The following is a 23,506-nucleotide window of genomic DNA, read 5'->3' as shown; positions in this document are numbered from 1 at the left end:
CAAAACAGTACAAAGCTCGGATAAAAACAATGATTGTGGACTATGAAAAATGTCAAGATCAAGAAAATTAACATTATAGAGACTTTGTATTCTGTGAACGGTAGAGTGTTGGAAGAAGCAGGCGGGTACATGAAACGGTCTGTTCTCTCTGGTTAACTTACGTGGAATTCGAAAATTAACACAATTGAGAAGTACAGGGCAGGATATGATACCGTGGACTAGCTTGTAAAGAAACAAGAGATCAGAACGATTTCGTCGGCAGTGAAGTGATGGCAATGATAATAATTCAGCAGTATTTGAACGAGATTTTTTAGCAAAGCGATGGTTATATATGCTAAGGAATTTTTTCTGGACTCGTTCAATGGTGTTACCGCTGGATTGAGCAATGCCATTCCATATCACGGACGCATACTCCAGTTGAGGAAGACATAGCGCGGTGTACAATTTTCGGAAGGGCATAGGAGAACGGAATTCTCTAGACAATCTGCAAACACAGCCTAGGGTGCGAAGACCCCGCAAAGCAACACGCTTAGCGTGAGCAGAAAAGTTTAACGTGCTATCAACAACAACACCAAGATCACTGACCTCATAAACCTTGCATAAGGACACAGAATTGACAGAGTATTGAAATGACACGCTAGATGTTTTGCGAGTGATAGACATGAATTTTGTCTTCGAGGCATTCAGAGAAAGGTTATTAGCGTTGCACCATTCGGAAAAAGAGCGCAAATCTGACTGCAGCAAGCGACAGTCGTTAACTGAATGAATTTCCTTAAAAATTTTGATGTCATCGGCATACAAGAGGAAAGAAGAATTACGAATGGCAAAAGAAACATCATTAACGTAAATTAAAAATAGGAGTGGGCCTAATACTGACCCTTGAGGGACCCCACTAGTCACTTTATACAAAGAAGATGATTGGACATTTACCGCTACATAACAATATCTATTGAGCAGATAGCTCTGCAGGAGATTCACAACCGACAAGTCAACATCAAATTGCGCAAGTTTAACCATAATCAGTGTGTGGCTGACTACGTCAAAAGCCTTGCTCAGGTCACAGTAGAGTACGTCAACCTGTCCTCTCTGAGAAATAGGTGTGGAGATCTGCGTCATGAAACTAGCAAGATTTGTGGTAGTTGAGCGGCCAGCGAGAAAACCATGTTGATTAGGAATCAATGAGCTTTTAACACTAAAAGACAATATTTTGTGAAGAGCCAACTCGAAGATCTTTGATGTGGCACATAGTAGAGAAATCGGGCGATAATTAGAAACATCTGTTTTAGAGCCCGACTTAAATACTGGGAAAACACAAGCAGTTTTCCACATGCTAGGAAATGTGGAAGTGTCCAGGCAGTTATTAAATATCGTAGTCAGTACTGGGACAAATATACTACTATAAGCTTTTAGTATGGCGGAGGGGATGCCATCTGGGCCACATGATAAGGATGGTTTTAAGCACTTAATGCATTCGCAGATAAGATTTTCATCCAGCGACAAAGCACTGGGTGAGCGAACTGCCTTAGGCGGTCTGATATCAGTGCTAGAGTCTGAGGCCTTATAAACGGATGAGAAATGTGCGGCAAAACAGTCAGCGACGGCATGCACTTCTACCCCATTTGAGTCTAGTAGTCTGAAAGACTCTCCGCTTTTGTTGGACCGTTTACGTACATACTTCCAAAACTCAGCTGGCCTGTCAGAAGCGCTTTTTTCTAGGAATTCAATATACGAACTATGATCCCGTTTATATAGGCGTTTAGCGAGAGTTCGAAAAAAGCTGAACTCTTCCTTCCACTCGCTCGATGGAGAACATTTAGATTTCCTGTGTGCGCGATCTTTATGCTTCAGTGCACTGATAAGTTCAGATGAGAACCAGTGGGGATATTTACGTTGTTTATGTGTGTATTGGGGAATAAAATTACGCATGCTGCTCAGTACAAGCTCCGCAAACTGATCAACCTGGTCATCAACATTTGGTTTGTCAGTAACCTGTGACCAGTCAACGGTGGACAAGTAATGATACAGGCCCGTGTAATCACCTCGCTTGAAAGCAAATCTTGGAGATCTGTTTACATAACTGCTGTAGCTCGTTGTTTTGGCTGATGCGGATAATCTTACTTTAAGTGGTGGGTGGAATTTGTCAGGACGTACAAGAGAGATGCTGGAGCGGGAAACTTCAAGGGGTTGATCGTTTGACACACACAGGTCTAAGACGTTGCCACTGGAATTGACGACTGAGTTATGTTGCAGTAGGGAATTAAACGCCAGAAAGTCCAAGAGCAGGCTGCACTTTTTCTCTATGAAATTATTGTAATGAGAAAAGGTAAGCGTACTCCAGTCAATTCCAGGTACATTGAAATCCCCAAGAACAATAATTCTGTGTCCACTATGAGAAGATATCACAAGTTCAATAGAAGACATCACATCATGAAACGAGGCAGGGGAAATGCTGGGTGGTAAATAGAAACATCCAATCAACAATTTTTCACGGCGCTCAAGGTTGATTTCTAGCCAGATCGATTCTTGGATGGTTTCTAGGTCTTTCCGTCTAACGGATTTCAGTGAATTGTCAATGGCAATCAGCACGCCACCGCCTTTCTGTTTGGTTTCACTGAAATCTCGGTCACTGCGGAAGGTGGTGTAGGTCGGGGGAAAAAAGTCAGATGAGGGAATTTCAGTGCCGAGCCAGGTTTCAGAGATAGCAATAATAGGAAAAGCAGACGAAAGAACATTAGAGAAAAACTCGAGTGTCTTGGTACGCAGACCCCGAGCATTTTGGTAGATAATAATAATAATAATAATAATAATAATAATAATAATAATAATAATAATAATAATAATAATAATAATAATAATAATAATTTTAGGAGCCATTGCCCTATCGGAAAAATGGGGGCAAGCGAAGCTTTGCGTCTCCGTGCCTGACGTTCTTTCTTTCCTTCTTTCTTTCTTTCTTTCTTTCTTTCTTTCTTTCTTTCTTTCTTTCTTTCTTTCTTTCTTTCTTTCTTTCTTTCTTTCTTTCTTTTGCATTGTACAATGATTCCTCCTAACTGTTTCGCTCCTCCATACCGGGAATTGTACCTTTATGCACGTGCTTGGCAGCGCAACACTTCAGTTGCTACAGGCAAAAACGACGGTCATGCGTTCATATCCAGGCAACAATGAAATGTGTCAACGCTAAACAACTCACCTCGATAAAAGCTCAGATTGCCATATCAAACGGCTGATCGCCAACAATCCCATGATCAAGACAACATCAAGTATTGGAAAACGGCCCATACAAATACGCATGCGACCGGCGCACCTTTCGACGGCTACATCGTTTTAGGGGCGAAGCTCCTTATAGCGGCACCCGTTCGTCTCCTGCATGTAGTGTGTAACCAGTCTTAACGCTAGTACCAGATCTTGACCTCCAAGGTAGTGCCTGGTGAGATTTCTCCTGTGCGTGATTAAACAATAAAAATTCACAGCGTACATGTAAAATTAAAGTGAGCTGCAAGTCGCCATGACTCTCATCGACCCTTTAGTATAAACCGGCCCGATCTCACGTCGTTGATGATGTACTGGGGGGGAAGCTGCGCGACGCCGCCGCCAAGGTCCTGCCGTACGAGAGCTTCGCCCCACTCATCATCATTCACCCCGTGGATATGCTGTGGAATTTTTTTCTATGCGCTCGCGGGCGACAGGTTTTTCGCGTACATACGACGCCGAAATCTGCGGCTTATAAAAGCTTCGCTGAATATTATTGATATTAACGGGCACGGGCATGCCAGCACTATAAGCTTTGTTTGCGCCATACTATGCAGGTTACCGAGTCCGCACACGCAGTGTTCTCACGGCGCCCGCTCGTGGTGGTCGTGATTGCCCGCATCTGAAGGAAGTCGAGAGCTGCGACCGCGCCGTGCTGTCTCACTGGGAACCCCAGCCTTGGGGTCCCTGCAAGCCTCTCTCCGGAGGAAACTGTGGCGACGGCATCCAGATGCGAGACGCAAGATGTGTTTTCTTCGATGGGGTATGATGGCTTTCTTTTTTAATTGACTCTACGTTGATTAACACTATCACAGTCACGAAACAGTAGAGCGTTGTGGCGATAAATACGCAACGATCACGTACATCATGAAACAAGTAACCTATATGAGAAAGGAGGTACAGTATAGATGACTAAAGCGCTTAGTCGGGCTAACAAAAGCTTAGTCCGCAAGGCTTTTCTTGGGTGATAAAAAGTAAGAAATGAGAAAAAAAAATTAGTATAAGTTTTCAGCATCCTCCCCCCCACCTTCCCCTCACCCAGTTAGAAAGCCTCCAAGGAAAATGGTTTTTGTTTCGCCTGCTTTACAGTACCATCGGTTGTCATTCTGAACACGGCATTCTTCACGGGAAACGAAACGTATTTTTACAACAAAACTACATCACGACCGGGCTAAAAAGGCGCACGAGCGTTCCGTTAGCCGGAATTCTCTCGCGCCTTTCCAGTCCGGCCGTGGCTATGTATGGCTAGGCGAAGGCAAAATATCGTCCTTTCTATTTACGCAAAAAACCGTAGCGCGTATGGGCCAGGGAAATTGGACAAGCCCTACTACTCACCACTGGTACACAAAAAAATGCAGAAATGGACACACGGGCGACAAACACCAATTAAGGTTTCTGGACAGACGTATAACCAATAATTAAGATAATTTTAATGAACCATCGAGATTAACCCGGTGATAAATATCGGGGCCGCTTATTTCAGCTTCGCTGGTATACCCATCTGTACACGGAGTGCTTGGGAGGTGCTTTTTTCTTTAGTGGTCGGCGTCCTCTTTTTGCCATCATTATGTGCTTCCCGACCAGGCGGACCTCCGCCAAAATCTCTACATCGAGATGCGTGCCGTTAAGAAAAAGTTACGGCAGCTTCGCGCTAGTGGTGCCAAGCCTGAAGGAAGAGCACAGCTGGGTGGCCTTCCTTGTTTCTCTTTATTATTTTCTTTCTTTCTCTTCCTCTCTGTTTCTTGTATCGCTTTGTTGTATCTGTTTCTTTCCACTTCTTTCATTCTCTCTGTTTCTCCGTCTCTATATGTTTTTACGTCTTTATTCCCTTTATTTCTCTCTGTTACTCTCTTTCCGAGTCTTCTTCCTATCCCTTTCTTTCCCTTTCTCTTTCTTTCTCTCTCTCTCTCTCTTTCACGTGTTTCAGGTGCTCCACTTCGCCGAGCTGAGTTTTCGTTTATCGCTCGCGTCCCGCAGCACCTCATTAAAGTTATTTCAATCAATCAATCAATCAATCAATCAATCAATCAATCAATCAATCAATCAATCAATCAATCAATCAATCAATCAATCACACCTGCTGTACTCGGTAGTGGGGCTTACCCGATTCCTGTGGCGCATACCCACCTGTAGAGTGAGCAACTGCGCGTGTTGGTATTGCTTGATTCGAAATAGTAGGCGCAAAGAAGAGACGACGGACGAGAAAGGAGACACCCTTTTCACACGGGAGGCGCCCTGCGTGTGTGTGTCTCCCTTTTCGTCCGTCGTCTTCTTTGCGCCTATACTATATCGAAGCACCTGTAGAGTTTTCCACGACGAAGCACAAGTTAACGATAGCTTATACAGCCTCGCTGTTAAATATATATACAACGTTAGGAGAACTTACCGGGCAGTCAACTATCATTTGAAGCGGTGTGTCTGTTTCCCCCCCGTCTCTTTTTCCGCGAGGCAGACAGTGGTTGACGACGCCCACTGCATCATCTACGAGTCACCTATAGTGAAGGAACGCGAGTGTACGGTACCGTGTCCCGACGACTGCGTTCTGTCCGCCTGGTCGCCATGGTCGCCTTGTTCCTCTCCGTGTGCCGAGCGGATGGACTACGGAATCCAGTCCCGAAACCGGTCAATACTTGGACATGCTGGAAAAGGTGGGCACCTCAACGTACGCACTTCAGGAGCGAAAAAGTCACGCCGTCACTTATGCATTCACCTAAGACGACTCGAAGGCGAAAGCCACGTTCTTCTTGTTGCTTTTCCTCTTTTTCTTCTGTGGTTACTGTATTGATCCCCCCCCCCCTTCCCGAACTTTTTTTGCGCCTAACGTGGTTTTGCAGTGCTCCGGGACCAAGCGACGATGTCATGTGATGACGCCGCCATATGTCGTCATCCCGTGTGACGTCATGATTACGTCATAATGACGCCACAGATTTTGGAGATCTGTGACGTAATGATTAGGTCGTCGCATAATTTTTTTGCATCACTTTGTGTTGACGCCGACGGCCACTTTTTGCGTTTGATGAAGCATCTAAGGCTTTTGCCTTAAAGGGGTCATGAAGCACCCCTTGGGCTTGTTGAAAAAACACATCCTGCGGAAAGCTGACACGGCTATGAACTGCTCTGCAAAATATTACAGTCGTGCGCGCCGCGTAAGGGCAACAAGCGGAGCGCGAAGTTGCCGTTTCCTCAGGCGCCCTCTTTTCAAACAGAGGCCGGTTCTCACTCTCGTCGGTGGGCGGGGCGTCTGCCCGTTGACGTCGCGGATCTGCCTGTTTACGTCGCAAGAGACATAGCATGCTTATTGGCCGATAGCCGACGTAAATCGAGTGCGGCGTTCGGATCAGATGCGCTTCTTGCCACGGGGTGCCGCCACTTGCCGGCGCCGCACTCGCGCACGCGAATCACAGCGGGAGAGCTATAGCGTTTCGTGACGCGCGCTGACGTAACTTCTTTCCCCCGTGCCATGCCTCCCTGTGTAGCTTACAGTGCGCTCGTCGACACTAGGAAAGAGAGAAAGCGCTGAGAGGGTGCGCCAAACCCCCGTAAATCCGCTCATCCATGACGGATTGGAGAAATTTTTGCGGCAATCGATTCGGGAGGCAGTAAACTCCGATACTGAGGTTATTAGATCATTACATGGAAAAGCGGTTCATGACCCCTTTAATAAAGATTTTCCCAACCACCCGACTAGCAGCATGAAGCGACGAAAAGTTTTTTTCTTCAACTGCAGAGTTTCTTTTGGAAAAGCTATATTGGTTTTCGCTTGCATTTTCAAGGTACTCTCAGATGGAGGAGTAGTTGATATTGAGATGATTGGTGGATTTTGAGAAGTGCGCCATTAACCTTGCGGTAAAGTTGCTTTGTTGTTTCAGCTATCTTTTGTACGAAACGTCATTTCATGGATACAAATGTCGCTATAGGATGTCCGCGGATTACGTTAACGAATTTGGGAATAAATATCTAAAAGCTGATGTCACCCCATATATTCGGTCTACGTGGGAACGCGTTGCGTTCCCACGTAGACCGAGTACGTGCTATACGTGACTGAATCACGTGCTATAATTCATAATATGTTTTGTAAGGTAATTATTTGGAAGCTGGTGAGTGATTTATTTTTGATCGGCTTATCATGTATTTAGATTTGCCACGCGAGTAATCTCTGCCGATTGAAGTGATCGAGCTGTACGGCTACTATCACGCTGTCTGTCGTAGGCGATTTTTAAACATTTTTATACAAGCTAAAAAAATTAAAATGCCCGTTATCTTAGGCTGATATATTTTTAATTTATTTATTGGCATATATTTCGATTTTTCGGTCACGGACAATGATGATTTTTTGCTCACAATGAAAGACACCCATGCCGACACCGGAATTTCTGTGATACGAGCTCTTTAATGCTATCGCGTTAAAATGCAATAACTGGTTGATGGAGGCTCATACAGCTGTAGCAAAAACGCGCGCTTCTAAAGGAAGACCGCGAGGACACGAGAAAACAAGTCATTCGCGATCTTGGCGCTCTCTCGGGGCTGGCGTCGGGATTCTCGGATCGATTGCTTTCTCTTGGGCAAAGAGATGGCAGCACTGCACACAGCTCGCAACTTGGAATGACACACTTGTGCTTTTCGGCTTGCGGTAGTTCGGTTTAAAATGAGAAGCGATATTTAATATTGTTGACGAATCATTTTGACTTAGGACTCCTTGTGTGCTGTTGGGCCGTGCTGTACCTTGTAGTTTACGAAACGTGACAGCGAGATCGCACCTTTGAAATCAGTCCGTTTTTTGTCCTGCCTGCTATTCTGCAGATTAATGTTTGAAAGCGCCGCCCAACCGTGTTTTCGTGGTTACACAAGCAAACTGTATTTTATCTACAAGGTGCTAAATGCGAATTCCCAAAATGATAGTAATCTTTTGTTGTAGTTCGATTACTAGTGCTTGCTCTTTTGTTGTCCGTAAACTCATACGAATAGCAGGAGTAGCAGAAGAAAGTGAAAGTCGCTATAAATATTTCTTTTGGATCAGAATGTCAACCATGAAGCGCAAACATCTATTTCATTGACTGCCGATAGTCAAGCTCTAACGTGATATTTCAGACTAAATTCTCTCGCATTAACTGCTGCGAGAAAGCACTTCAACCCTAGAAAAATAAGCCGTGTTTCTTAGACCGTACATTTGTTAAAATGAAACGGCTTCGAACGTAGCAAGCGTATCGGGGATATGGCATCTGGTGCCGGGGTCACCGTGATCAGCCCCTGATAAATGCGGAATGCAGACACGAGTCATTTCACTTTTTGAAGCGCTTTTGAGACATACTGTATAATTATGCTGCCTTCGAAGCGCAATGCTTAAAGAAGAATCGCGCAGGTCTGAGGGTCGCGGCGTACTTTCTTCAGAAAAATCCGCTTTTTCGAAGGAAGTTTTACAAGTTGCGCAACGTATACGTGATGAGGAAAGCTGGCAGCAGGCACAGCAGTCTGCTCCTTTATTCACGTCGTTTCTGTACGTTCTGTGGGCAGTAAAATATTGCGTGATAACTAGGCTCCAAAGTTACCAGCGTTTTCGGTATCATTAGATAAATAAAGCCAATCGAACAAGCAATGCAATAGACGGTTGCCATTGTATTGCCATATACTCTGATGAGATGAAAAATTCTTGAGCATACTTTGGTGTACAAAGTGCCTTACGAAGTGCCGGCGGTGTGAAGTCGTCATTGCTGTTTGCGGTGCAACTGTAGGTGGTGCCTCGTGCCCCTGCCAAGTCGGATTTGCGGGAGGTGGACGACTGTAACATGGTGCGCTGCTTCGGCATGCACTGGAAGACCGGACCCTGGAAGAAGTGCGTCGCGGAGAACGTCACTAGCGGCTGCGGCCGCGGACGACAAAACCGCACCGTCAACTGCTTCTTCAAGGGAAACGTCTCCGACAAGAAGTGAGTTCTTGGACGCCCTTAGCTTGGTAGTGTGAGATTTCTGGAAACTACTAGCCTGAAAACGTATTCAAGCCACAGCCACGTTTTTTTTTTTTGTTGTTGTTGTTGTTACGTGAGTACTCAGAATGTGCTGACGGGCCTCTTATTATCCGTATTCTTTCTCTCCTACTACCTATTTCAGGTGCGCTCCGCTGAAGAAGCCAGCCAATTCCCAGCCTTGCAACATACCTTGCCCAGTGGATTGCCAAGTGACCAATTTCTCTGAGTGGAGGCTATGCAAAGACTGTGGCGATGGTGAGTCATCTGCATTGCTGTCTTCTGCCTTTTAACGCGATAGCGTTTAAGAGCTCGTATCGCAGAAATTCCGCCGTCGGCGTCGGTATCGGCCTCGTTGGTTGTGAGCGAAAAGTCATCATCTTGTCCGTGACCAAAAAATCGAAAAAGCTGCAAATAAAATAAATAATAAAAATGTTGGGTCCGAGTGAGAATCGAACCCAGGCCGTCTGCGTGGCAAGCAGGTGTTCTCCCACACAGCCACGCATCTTTTTTTTTTTTTCTTTCATGGTATTTATTCAACATAGGATAGCACTTGAAAGCAATTGAATACAGACAAAGAATTAATATGTTAATTATGCTCTTATCGCAACACAATGACGAACAGAAGGCACTACAGAATTCGCAATCACCTCTATAGCGGATACATCACATAACTGATTTTCCAATTGTGTGCTAGAACAGCGGTAAGGATAAGCACCTCACCAATGCTTGGAGCTGCACTGAAAGTAACTTTCATGCTTCCCAAAAATACGCGTCCTTTATACAGGTGTCACAGTACGAGAGGTAATATCGCAGTAATATTGCGTGGTACAAGCGTACACTGCCATCGAGCGTCACACTATGTCAATATCATAACGACTTGGTGGTTTAAAGACAGCCACCCATTACAAAAGAGACCCCGTAGTGGGTGCATCGCAACTTCGAAAAAGTTTCTCGCTCATAATTGCTCCTGGTTTAAAGCATGCTACCCATTACATAAGGCACACACCTTAGTGCGCGCATTCTCTTAAACACTCGTAGTGTTCGAAGTGCGCACTAGGGGCACGATATCGCTATCGCGTTCAACTCTTAAAGGCGAAACTTAAGCGTCCCCCAATTTCTTTTCTGCTTTATAGTCTTGTAACTTATCTCGAATCACCGCTTTTGTTCTCATAAATATATTACCTAAAAAAAAAAGAATAATTCGGTAGACAATTCAATCTAACTGGTATTACGTTACTAAATTATTGATCATACTTATTGGGCAATAAATTGCTATCGCGATCAGTTTAAAACAATGTTAAAGAGATGTAGAAGCACATCTAATAGAGCCTCACGCTGAACTTCAGGTAATACGATGCCCAATACAAACCCTTCCTTTACTGCATGCTATTTTCGATGGCGCTCAACTGATTTTGAGGCAGTATGATACGGGCTTCTGTGTCATCAAACTGCATTGATCGCATTGGTTCTGGACACGCCAGTGGCGCGCAATACTCGTCTTATTAGTTCCCTAGAAAGCATCTGACGTAAGGAGCCATTACAGAAAAGCTTCCAATCGTGCATGAACCAACGAAAATAACCTTCCTAAAAATCAATTTCGTTGATTGCTGCTTCTCATGTGACGTTACACTCGCCTCCAGTGTTCAACGTAACAGCAACATCAGAAAATTTCCATCACATTTTGCTATGCGGTTTTGTAAGCGACAGATTGAATGTCTTATATAAAGTAATCTGACACGTCTGCAGTCACAGCGACAATATCACTGAAGGGTTTGAAAAGAAAGTGTCGAGAACAGAAAATTGCTCGTATAAATGTGAGTTATTACATGTTTACGCTTTTCTCGCTTACACGGCTGTTAAAGAACGGCGGTGACACCAGATACTATTGTTTTATCCGAACTAGAAGGAAAGCTCCCGTTACGATGATATAAGAGTGACTTATAATCATTGCTTTCTTGCTGTGACGAGCCTATACATAAGTCGTACCTTTACATGTATACAACGTGTGCGGTGAAAAGCGCATGCTAATCTCGATTTGAAAGATGCATACAAAACAGATATGGCCTAAATCAATTAGCCGTTTCAACACGTGTTTTTCCATACTTATATTCTGTCTCCGTTTCATATCGAGACACTTACGAAACTACATAGCGGGTACTTCAACACGTGTTTTATGGGTGCAGGCTTATGTGATTACTAGAGGGCAATATCTCTGTCGTCTTTCAAAATTGCGTAGCAGCAAAAGCAGTATTAAATAGCATTTATAAATGCGGTAAAAATATTATTCACAAATATTACTTATTCTTGTACATTTTTTCCTCACGCTAAGAGGTTAAGGTTCCTCGTTGGCGGAACTTTCGTAATGACCATCCTTCTTCGAGAAGATGGACAGCGAAATGTAAAGAACACCCGTGTGCTTAGATTCAGGTGCATGTTGAAGAGCACCGGGTGATCGAAATTAGTCCGGTGTCTCCCACTACATCGTACCTGGTAATCATATCCTGGTCTTGGCACGTAAAACCCCACAAATTATTAACACACCCACCTCCACCCACATTTCTCAACAAAAAGAAAAGTAATATATGCTTGATTATCCTCCGGTCTTTAACATTAGCAAAGACCCAAAGGGGTATACAAGAGTTGCGCAGGTATTTTTGTATTGAAGGATATAATTGAGTTCTGCATTTATCCTACGGGTACTCAAATATGCGCTCCATGGCCAGAAACATTGGTCTTACCTTTTTATTATTATACGATGGTTTAGCGATACTGGCGCCTTTATATGGCGACGGCTTCTCGTTTTCACAAAAATGTCTAAACATTGAAGGCCACCGACATGAAAAAAAAAAAGAAACGTGACATCACACCCAGGAAATATTGTATAAATTAAATGTGTAAACTTAAAATCGAGCCGCAAGAAAAAGCAGATAAGCACGAGTCATTATATGTACTGTATATGGCTCCGCGACGGACACACACGAGAACGATCTCAGTGAAACAACGAACTTTTCGCCATTTTCTCATGTAAATCTTATCTACTTGTAAAATTCAGTTATAATACAGTTATTCATCCTTTAGAATTCAAACCCCTGCCTTCTTCATTTGGTCATCACTAACACACGTAGTCCATTTTAGCAACAATAAGGTTCACTTCACGAACTGCTTTAAGGGTCAAGCCACAAGAAATAAAAAATCACAGTTTCGCCGTAAGGGCGAAGCAATCAGTGCGATAACAACAAACTGGAGTTTTATACGAAGTATAAGGCCAGCAGCTGAATCTTTCGGATATGATCTCGCATAACTCTACAAATCGCTGGTTTAAGCGAATATGGCCGCTCCAGAAAGTAGAGCGGTTTTCGCGCTCTCTGTCGTCGACACGCAAAGCGGTCAAAGCACGGCACGTACGTATATAAGCCGTCTACTGATGGCTGTCGAGATAGCGTGCGCGCCAACTCTCGCGACCACGCCCATATGATCAAAGTTCAGTTGCTGCTCGTGCGACGCCCGAAAGGCGCCCCTTCATGCTCCTTACCCCGACGAAAGATTGGCGTGGTGTTTCCTCTCTGCTTGTGAAGCCATCTATGGCAGGCCTCGCACGCGGCGCGATCTTATCGCATGCGCCCTTCGTGCGGCGGAGAAAGGCCGGATCTTTTCATCTATGCTTCATGCGCGTTCGTCCCCAGCGCTCGTGCGCTTTTACTAGTGCGTAGACCATAAGATGCGTGGGGCGGATCGATTTGCGTGTTATACGCTACATGACGGCGACGATGAAGCCAACAGCAAAAACCTGCCGAGAATGTCCATAGAACTCCTATCGCAATAAAAGTAACACCTAACCACCAAATCAATTAACAAAACTGAACTTCACGCAAAGTCCAGTCAAACCGACCGTAGAATATGTTAACACTAAGCGAGGCCAAGGTTAGGCCAAATCAAATACATCGACCCAGAATATTTCTAAGGCCTCATTTGGCTTCTTAATTAACATAACGTCTGCCCTAAACCAGGGTCTGGGCCTGTGCTGGCACGCGAGCGGTTCGTGCTTCGACGAGAGACACCGGGCGGTCAACCGTGCCCTTGGCAGAGCCTTCGTGAAGTGAGGCTTTGTCGCCCCACCGACAGTGAGCCCTGGTGCCTGCGGGGACGAAACTCTCAGCACGGCCGGGGTCCCTACCGCTGGAGCACGTCGCCATGGTCACAGTGCGTCCTTGCTCCGGACGCCCGCTGTGGGAGCGGACACCAAGTGCGCAGTGAGTCGTTGCCCTTGTCTGAAAAAAAATATATATACAATAATTGAGATGGACCCAAAACAGATATAGCAAATGCATATGTGCATGAGAGAGAGAAGAAAGATAAAGGAAAGACTGGGACGTTAACCAAAGGAAGCCTCCGGTTTGCTACCCTGTACTTGGGAAGGAAAAAGGGGATGTCCAAGTACATGCACACCAACATGAGGATAGCGGTAACCCAGAAGTAGTGATCGCAATCATTGCTTGAGAAATATCCTCCTCATTATGCATTGGTTGAAATACATGGGCAGCCAAATCGTATATGAAAGAACCCATAGCGCACTTTCCACCGCTTTTTTGAGGACGTCGCATAGGTTGTAAGCTCACTTGCAGTATGTGCTTTGTACCAATAATAGAAAGCGTTAGACGTAAGGTCTTGGAAAGCAATATCATCTGTGAAATTGGGCGATTAGAATTATGGTTTTAGATGGGTGATTGGTTGTTAAGGCATCAAAGCTTCACCTCCACCCCCCCCCCCGCATCATTTATTTTTCTTTCTGCTCTTTCATACATAGCCTTACTTACCCAACCCTCGCCCTCATTGGTGGGTGAAATCCTTCCGCAAGACTTCGTGAAGAGTACCATACGTAGCTGCACATTTCTGTTCTGGTTCCTTTTTTCTCACGGAGTGTCCGTAACTCCTAATGGATAATTACTTCCAACTTTTCTAGGGTAGCCTCATAAATATACATCTATTTGAGAAAGATCTGTGTTAAGAAAAAAGTGCGAGAAGTTGCGAGCTGGGGAAAGCATCCGCGTAGGCAGTTCAAACTTTGAACTAGTGTTCTGGGGATGACAGTGCGAACACACAAACGAAAGCATATTCTCAAGCCAGAATGTTCCAGTGGGTCTCTAGAACTCGTAAACGTCGGTGATCTTTCATAAATAACTTTTTTCGTCTGGTGCGATATTTTTCATCCATTTACCGCTGAATTACGACGGGGCACGCGGCCGCCGCCAAGAGATGGTGCGAAGTGTAATTTACCCAAAATCCCGGAAACGCCTAAAAATTCTAAATATACACTCCCTTTATATTACAGATGTGACATGCGTTGATTCAAAGAACATTCCCACGGAGCCTGCATTGTGCATCAACCTGACTAGTGCCATGGTGAGCTCACGTGCGTCGGTGCTCTCTGCACCCCCCGCTCACCGAGAATGCCACGTTCGCTGCCACGACCAGTGTGCTGTGTCTGAATGGTCACCATGGTCACCGTGTCCCCACACCGATGGCGCAAACATCTGTGACAAGGACCCTGTGAGCCGCCGAACTCGACAGCTCATTGGTGAGCAACCTCGTTTAAGAGTATAATATTGATGAAGTTGTGGCGTCAGCTAAATCGGAAAGGAGGGCACGGAGGCGTAAGGACGTGGCCACGATCCAATGGCGTCTCCTGCATTGCCCACTTAACGGAAACGAAGGCTCCGATGTAACAAAACTGATCACCTCAGTGGTATCGTGTGCTTACTGAAATTTTAACATACCGTGCTGTATATATTTTATTCCTATTTCTGTATTTCCCTGACGTGGTTGCTTAGCTGCTAAGCTAAAGGACGCTGGTTGGATTATGGGTCACGGCGGCCGCATTTCGATGGGGATGAAATGCAAGAACACTCGTGTACTTAGACTTATGCGACCTTTAAGGTATCCTAGCTGGTCAGAATTAATACGGCCTGTCTCACTACGGCGTGACTAATAATCATGTCGTGGCGTTTACGCGTAAAACTCTGATTTTAATTTTTTACTATCGCTGATTAAGTTTTGGATTTTAACACATTTTATAATACAGAACACTCTCGTTTTCACTTCAACTGTCTACGGTAGGCTTTAAAATATTGTCACGGTGAAGTAAGCAGAACACAAGACGATAAGCACTGAACTATTATTGGGCGAACCTGTGCCCGGAAAAATAAGCAACACTCACAGTGCAATGATAGCAGCGAAGATAATCATCGGTCCTCGATAAAACTGATCGTCCGTGAAACGCGCCGGCTTTTATACATGCCTTGTGGAACCTTCCAGCGTTATCGCTGGTGCTCGCGTTAGTTCTAGAATAAACTCTGTTGCTCGCGTCCTGCGCGCAATTTTAACAGAACAGTCTGAAACAATCCTGAAGGTTCTCAAACTTTGCGGCGCGGCCCGCGCCGAGCATTGATAAGTTTTTGTGGGTTATTGCCGATCACATAAGAATAAAGAAATAAGTGTGCGTGGCAGTAATATCGTGTGCTTGCTTTCGCGTCTATAGTGTCCATCATCTTACGTACAACTTTGCAAAAAAATCTTATTCTAGGTGTATCAAGCCCAAACTGTCTTGTGAGTCTTACTGAGGAACGGCCGTGCCCACCGAGGCAAGGTGTCAAGGTGGAAAATTCGGCTTGGAGCGACTGCATCCTTCAAGAAGAGGCAGTGTGCGGCGCTGGCTTTCGTTTTAGAATGACGTCGGCAAGTTGGCGAACATGCGGATCCACGGGTATGTATTTCATTCTCTGTGTACTTCTATACCAGAACGTTCCAAACGCATAGGTGATAACCGCCTGATTACGACACATGTAGGCGCTTCTTTTTTCCGTCACCATCTGGGCTATCTTGTCAGTTTACGTTGTGTGGTAGGGGGTATGCCCATCTACACGTTTAATGATTGTGGTAAAGGCTTACGCTATAAATGTGGGGCATTCAGGACACCATTTTGATATGTTCTGCTCTGATATGCATGAGCAAAAATCCAGAACTACCTTTATATTTCTTTTTTTTTTTGTTCAATAAAAATTCAGCTTGAGTAGGCGCTGTCCTTTCCACTTCCCCTTGTACGCTGCTGCGGCGCCTAGAACTATAGAAGTTCAAAAACGAGCATTAAAGAACTTGCCAAACTCGCCATCTTAGTTAGAAACATGTATCTAAGTTAGGATAAGTTATTGCGATTTACTTTCCAGGAAACAAGTTCTTTTATTTCAAACCCAATATTTAGCTTTTAAGCTCATAGAGCAGGTATGGTGCACTCCCACTTGTGCTGATTTGTCGCTATCATGGCTCACTAATAATATCGTCTTTACTATTTGTTATTATGAAGAAATATATCAATACAGAGTTGATGCATGCCAGATGCGTCTATGCGTGTCTCCTCTTCAGGGCATCATCACAGGTAGGTTCGCGCAGCTGCTAAAGATGTTTCATTATATCATGATGATTTTCTCGCTAAATTCCGACACTGCTGCATTACACATATTTTGATCAATCCAAGATTTCTGGTTAGCGGAACAATTCATATCTACCTCATTTTTAAAATTATCTCATCCTTGTCAATCGACCGCAGTGGGTGTGAGCCATGCATAGACGACCACAACAACAGCAGCCAACCACCTGCTTTGTTCGCTGTATATGATGGACAGCTGCCGAAACACGTGCGTATTTACATTTTTCTGGCGGCTATTCCCCAGGCTTCGAGAATGCCACCTGCCGGGAGCCCTGTCCCATAGACTGCGTCATGGGCGAGTGGTCCCCGTGGTCGCGGTGCGATGCTGTTTGCGGGGGTGGCACCCGCACCCGAACCCGCAGGGTTGTCCGCTGGCACCAACATGGCGGAAGACCCTGCACTGTCGCTGCTCCGAACGACATGGTGAGCCCAAGTTTTCCATTTCCTTGGTAAGATAGCTGACTGGCTAGTCGGTTGTTCATGCTGATAATAACAGCCCAAGAAAACGGTGAAGCGGACACACTGGACAAGCATTAACTCCCAACTGATTATTTTATTGAGATGAGTGCATTATATATGCATGTGTGGGAACATTACAAAGCAAAGAATTGCACTGACAATTAAACAGCAAAAGAACACCAAGAGGAAAAAATTTCACTATTACCGAGGCAGCTCAAATGGTGAAGGAGAGGAGTGGCTGCTGGAGTAAACCGTCAGTCACGCTACCTGACAACAGAGAACTCAGTTTCTTGAAATGTGCGGCTATGCGCACAAGGCGTCTGTGATTGGATTTTTTTTTCTCTGTGTGTTCTGTTGCTGTTGCGTTGTCAGAGCAATTGTTTTCTTTATAGCTGTTCCCACACATGCATACGCAGGTCGTCCCAAATATTACGCTGCAAGATTTAAAAAAAAGAGGAACGTCGTTACGCGAAGCACACCTTGTGCATATTGTGTCCAGTATACTGTAGTAGTCACTGCTATTTTTTGTTAATGAGGTTTAGTTAATGAGTACTAACTGTGTCTCTAACTCTACAAGTACTCACCTAATCATTAAGATGTCAATGAGGCATATGTAGGCATGCTCAAATGACATCTAACTGCGCTATTTTCAACAATGTACTAATTGTGTGCTCCCTTTCTTTTTGGCTAAAAAAGCCCGCGAAATCTGAAAACTGACACGTGGCTAGACTGCAGCGCACATCAGGAAGCAGCGCCCTCAAACAGGATCACTGTGAGGTAGCAAGTCAAGACTACGCTCCCACCTTTTGCGGGTGAGAGCGTTGTCGACTCCCACGGTACGGTGGGACCTGCCGAATTTTTAATATTTCGCGTGCTTTCTTTATCCGCCGGAAAAAATGAGCACGTAATAAGTACGTTGCTGAAAATAGCGCAGTTAGATGTCATTGGAGCATGCCTACATATGCCTCATTGACATCTTAATGATTAGGTGAGTACTTGTCGAGTTAGAGACACAGTTAGTACTCATTAACTAAACCTCATTAACAAAAAATAGCAGTGACTACTACAGTATACTGGACACAATATGCACAAGGTGTGCTTCGCGTAACGACGTTCCTCTTTTTTTTTAATCTTGCCGCGTAATATTTGGGACGACCAAACCCCTCCGATACTACAGCATACTGAGAACAATATCCACTACGTCTGTTTCGCGTAACTACGTTCCTCTTCTTTTAAATCGTGCTGAGTGATATTTATGACACCCAGGATAATGCATTCCTCCTAATAAAATCACTTGGAAGACGGCGCTTGCCCAGTGTGTGCGCTTTTTGTCCCCGTGTTTTTTCGCGCTGTTTATTATCAGCCTTCATTTTCATTGTAACGGATTGTCCTTTCTCTCTTAAGGTGCTCTCACCAGCTTAGGACATTGCAAACAAATAAGCGCGGTGCTTAGATCACTGCGTAGCGATCGTGCCTGGAAATTATGGAACGCCTTCGTGACGCCTAAACAGTCACACATACACGTGCACTACGCAAGAGGCTTCTTTTCGCGAGATTCCCACTTTGACAGAGATTGGAAGGCCACACCCATGTATTCTTACGTCACAAACGCCGCTTGGTATGACCGCGACTGGTAAAAGTCGCACGCGAGCACACCAACAGCCCTTGGAAAAAATTTACGTAAGACACCGTCAAAATATTGAGTTAAATTGTGGGGTCTCAGCTGCCAAAGCTACAATATGATTATGTGGCACACTGAAGGGGGGGACTTCTGAATAATTTTTAGCACCTGGATTTTTTAAGGTGCTCGTATATCCGAGTACACGGGCATTTTCGCATTTTGGCAACACTGACACGCAGTCGTCGTGACCGGGAGTCGAAACCGTGTGCCTTCGTACTTAGCAGTGCAGAGCTACCGCTACTAACAAGCGTTGAAAGCTGGGCGAGTTAGTAAGGTTTTATCTTCTAGCTTAGTGTCCCGTCTACTGCGCAATCTGCTAGAAGATATGGCCACTAAGTTGCCACTGTGAGCCGAAACATCTGTCCCCCTACGAGTAAGAATGAATGCGTACTGCAGGAAATTCAGACCGACACATGCCTCATGGACTGCGGACGCAACGTCTGGCTCCCGTCGGGATGGACCCGGTGCCGACCCTTGAACATGAGCAAAAAGCTGCCGTGTGGCGTTGAAGGAGTCAGGACGAGATCTATCCTGTAAGTATCGCCAAGTCTTGGAAAAAGCGTAAAAACTCTCGCATTTCTTGCCCTCCCTTCAAAAACGCAATACACATAGAGTTCTTAAAATGCATTCAACAAATCGAATTGATCAAATTACTGCCTATAAGAGCACCCCGGTAGATTTTCAGGTTGTATCTCTCGACACGTCTGTATGTGAAGGTGAAAAGGGGGGTGAACATTATATTTGAACAAGTTTGCTACTTACTGGTCGATTGCAAGTTTTTATTATAAGTGTCGCCAGATGTTTTCCGGAAAGGAAGGGTTCCTCAGAATAAGTATTCATCAGCGTGTTCTTCGGTTACTTAACCCGTATATAACTTCATGTTTGTATTAGACATCTACACTTTTACATGCTTATCATATTAAATTTGCATCTTTTAGGCACGCTTATATTCTATTTACTACTTCTTATATAGTGAACGCCAGTTATGTGGGCTTAATACTGGAAATTGGAAAATATAAATGCCTTCTAAGCCTAACACATGCTAAGATAACTGCCATGATCATAAGGGCTGATGACGGGAGGCATGCGGAGTTGTTCAGAGTTTCGGCACCTGCTGAGCTACACATAAGTGACTTGTGTGAGCTTTCGTGATGTACGTGATTTTTTATTTAAACTTTTATCTTTTCTAATAGCTATGATAACGTCGTTTTTTTTTCATATATTCATTCCAGGTGCATGTCTGTGCTCAACGGTGACCCTTATGAAGAACTGACCGAAGATGAGTGCGATCCGCTTCAGAAGCCCCACGACAGCGAAGCGTGCAAGTTGCACTGTCCGGGAGAGTGCGTGGTCTCTGAGTGGTCCCAGTGGTCGTCGTGTTTGGTGAGCACCTTACCAGCGCGACTGGTTGATTAGTTAGCGTAAATCGAACTCTGCTTATTGCGATAGCAATTACATGGACGGTCTCGGCTGATTTTTGCCGTCGCCGTCATGGCCCCTATATATATATATATATATATATATATATATATATATATATATATATATATATATATATATATATATATATATATATATATATATATATATATATATATATAGTTCAGAAAGGAAGACAAACCGTGCGAAACAAGTTTTACTAACGTTTCGGCAGGAGGGCCTGCCTTCGTCAGACGCTCTGACGAAGGCAGGCCCTCCTGCCGAAACGTTAGTAAAACTTGTTTCGCACGGCTTGTCTTCCTTTCTGAACTGCATTTCCCACCGGATCCACTGAACTTCATCCTCGCATATATATATATATATATATATATATATATATATATATATATATATATATATATATATATATAGTTGAAGGAGTGGTTGCCGTATAAGTATGAGAGGTGGGACTTCAAGAAAACTTCCTGTATTACGTCGACGTCTCGGTCAGAGCCTGACTTTTCTTGAGAAAGGTCAGGCTCTGACCGAAGCGTCGACGTAAAAAATGAAGTTTTCTTGAAGTGCCACCTCTCATATATATATATATATATATATATATATATATATATATATATATATATATATGAAGCGAGGAATCGAACGGGCGACCACTCGTTCCGCAGCGCGCGGCGTTAGAAGGCTAGGCCACGAGAAATACGCCTTCCGGCATGCTAACGGCGAGCTATTTATATACACCATTTACTTCAGCATGCTTTCTTGGTCACCAGCGAGATGACGCGAAGTGCGGGCGGGGCGCGCTTGAAAGGTCGTCGCACCGCTCGTTACGATGCGTGAGCGTTTCCTGCCACTCCGATGCTTACTGGGCGTGGTCGCCTGTGCGCGCTTATCTCGAGGATGGCGCGGGGGGGGGGGGGGGTGTATGCCTTGTGTTTTCCGCGCGATGTCCGCGCTGATGTTACAGAGCGTACGAAGGTCACTTCGCTAGCTGCAGCGGCCGCGTTTGAGCGCGCTGTTCAACAGACATAAGTAACAACTGTGACAGTTGTTAGTTCGCGCTCGTCCTGTGTGTACCTGTGTGTTCGTTTCGTGCGTCCTGCTTTATGTTTGAGCAGCGCGCTTCAAGTGTCGCGCTGTGATGCATGATAGTTCGCGCTCGTCCTGTGTGTTCTTTTCGTGCGTCCTTTGGTCTTGAGCGACGCGCTGGCAATTTCGAGCTGCTTTCCGTTCTTCGCGTTACATTCCAATTTGTTGCTATCGCATTCACTGCTTCGCCGTTGCCGCGAAACTACTTTTTTCATAGTTGTTATATGATAAAACATACGTTTTGCGCGTCACGCACTCCGCACCCCTTGCCCTGACAAGGACTGCTGCTGAGGCTGCGTGACTTTGCAAATCCCACAAGTTATGCCTGCTTCTAATTTCATCGCATAGCCACTACTTTTAAGTGCGTAGCACTTCAGGGGCCCGGCTTTTAATCCATCTGTAGATCTCCCGGGCGTGATCATGCTCAAAATCAAGGGGTGAATGGAGGCCTAAAATAAGTCAAGCAATTCTCAAAACCGGGTAAAATAAACGAATAAGGTCTAAAATTATATATTTACAGAAATAGCCAACAAGTAGGTAATCGCAATAATTAACTTACAATCGCTAAAAACGCTTCGGAAACATGCGGCTGACACCCGCGCCGCGCAAGAGAGGGCGCCATCGCCTCACCAAGCGCGATCGCTCCTCCTGCCGGCGCTTCTCCGGCGCCTTCGTCACTACGTCTGAAGGGGGAAACAGCCTGAGGGAACTCGCTGCAGAAGACACGTATCTCAGCTGCCGTAACAAGCAGGAAGTCGATAAAGCGCAGCAAAATGTAGCACGCATGTCGCACACCGAGTTTCCGAATCTTCCTAACAAGATTCTGCTCGTTTCGGGGAAACCCTGCACGCTTAGCTCAATCATTTACGTCATCGACGGTTTGGTAAACGGGGCAGTGGGAGCTCTACGAACACGAAACACTGAATGCCCGTGCTACACACTTCCCCAGGCTTCGCAGTATAGTGGAGCTGCATTTAGCTCAGGATTTGGAACTACACCAATCGCTACACAGCTAATTTTAGACTCTATACACTATGGTTTTATTTTTTTCGTCAAGGGTTTTCTCTCCTTGGCGAGACTTTCCATTGCGCCATAAAAAATCTACCACCACCACCACCACCACCACCATCATCATCATCATCATATATTTTGCGCACATTAGAGCGCACGTGAAAGGAAGGTACAGTAACAAAACACTGGGTGCACTACCAAAGGAATAATTTTGACTGAAGACCCAAAAAGGCAGAGATATATGAATGCGTAGGGTTATGACAAACTTGGGATATCCACCGATCGAACGATTTCGTCACCGATTGATAAAACAGTACTGATGTATCACTTATACAGCTAGATGCTTTCGTTGGACAGAGTAAGTTTTCAATAATTCACGGATATATATTACGTTGTATAACTGTTTATGCTACCGTGACAATCTCAACAGCTCACTTATCGTCCTTTCGTGCTTAAGTGCACAGTAACCTACTTTAAGATGTAGTATAAATCCGACTGCACCTTTCTTTTTTTTCATCCGTACATTTTCTTATAAATTGACAGTCCTTGCGTTTCTGTTAATGAATTTACTTATGGTTATTTATTTATTATTTATTTATTATTTAATACATACTGCTATCCTACATACCAGGCTATAGCAGGAGTGGGCTTACTTAATTTTTGCTAAGAAAGCACTTGTTCACAAAGACGTAATGACCAAATCAAATTACTGAACATAGAGAAACCCCGCTTCCCCATTATTATTATTATTATTATTATTATTATTATTATTATTATTATTATTATTATTATTATTATTATTGTATACCAAAATGCTTCTTCACCTTGGCTTTCCAGGACCCTGCACTAGGAGCTGTTATCGCCGAGCGAAATCGCACTCGTCGGTTGCTTCGATCACAGAAACATGGAAGACACTGTCCATACCGTTTAGTTGAGAGAGATGTATGTTTGAAACACCACTGGGAGCTAGGACCACAGGGTTCTTGCGTCGTCAGCGGTGGCTCCCATTGCGGTGGTGGTGTGTCCAGGGCGCCTCTTTACTGCGTCCGAGACTCGGACGGTTTGCGTGTGGACTACAAGTATTGCGATCCGGTAAGTGCACCTGTAATAGAAATTGAATTTCAGCTCATTTTTCGTTCAC

The 23,506-nt window shown here is 44.7% G+C and overlaps 1 protein-coding gene across 1 annotated transcript in view; it reads left to right on the top strand.

Annotated features, from left to right (window-relative positions):
• Positions 1-3,996: 3,996 nt before the first annotated feature.
• LOC119393267 (thrombospondin type-1 domain-containing protein 7A) overlaps positions 3,997-23,506 on the top strand; it is a 25,403-nt gene continuing 5,893 nt past the window's right edge. Inside the window, exons 1-11 of the mRNA XM_037660200.2 lie at positions 3,997-4,012; positions 5,702-5,897; positions 8,979-9,172; positions 9,354-9,466; positions 13,219-13,461; positions 14,541-14,786; positions 15,792-15,971; positions 16,936-17,114; positions 19,228-19,364; positions 20,064-20,214; positions 23,203-23,457. Of these exons, the coding sequence (XP_037516128.1) occupies positions 5,886-5,897; positions 8,979-9,172; positions 9,354-9,466; positions 13,219-13,461; positions 14,541-14,786; positions 15,792-15,971; positions 16,936-17,114; positions 19,228-19,364; positions 20,064-20,214; positions 23,203-23,457 (1,710 nt within the window). The 5' untranslated portion in view covers positions 3,997-4,012; positions 5,702-5,885. The remainder of the gene's footprint in view (positions 4,013-5,701; positions 5,898-8,978; positions 9,173-9,353; positions 9,467-13,218; positions 13,462-14,540; positions 14,787-15,791; positions 15,972-16,935; positions 17,115-19,227; positions 19,365-20,063; positions 20,215-23,202; positions 23,458-23,506) is intronic.

The sequence above is a fragment of the Rhipicephalus sanguineus genome, chromosome 5 (genome assembly GCF_013339695.2).
Source record: "Rhipicephalus sanguineus isolate Rsan-2018 chromosome 5, BIME_Rsan_1.4, whole genome shotgun sequence".
NCBI lineage: Eukaryota > Metazoa > Arthropoda > Arachnida > Ixodida > Ixodidae > Rhipicephalus > Rhipicephalus sanguineus.
The sequence above is the reverse complement of the archived record's forward strand: the minus strand, read 5'-3'. Positions and strand labels throughout refer to the sequence as shown.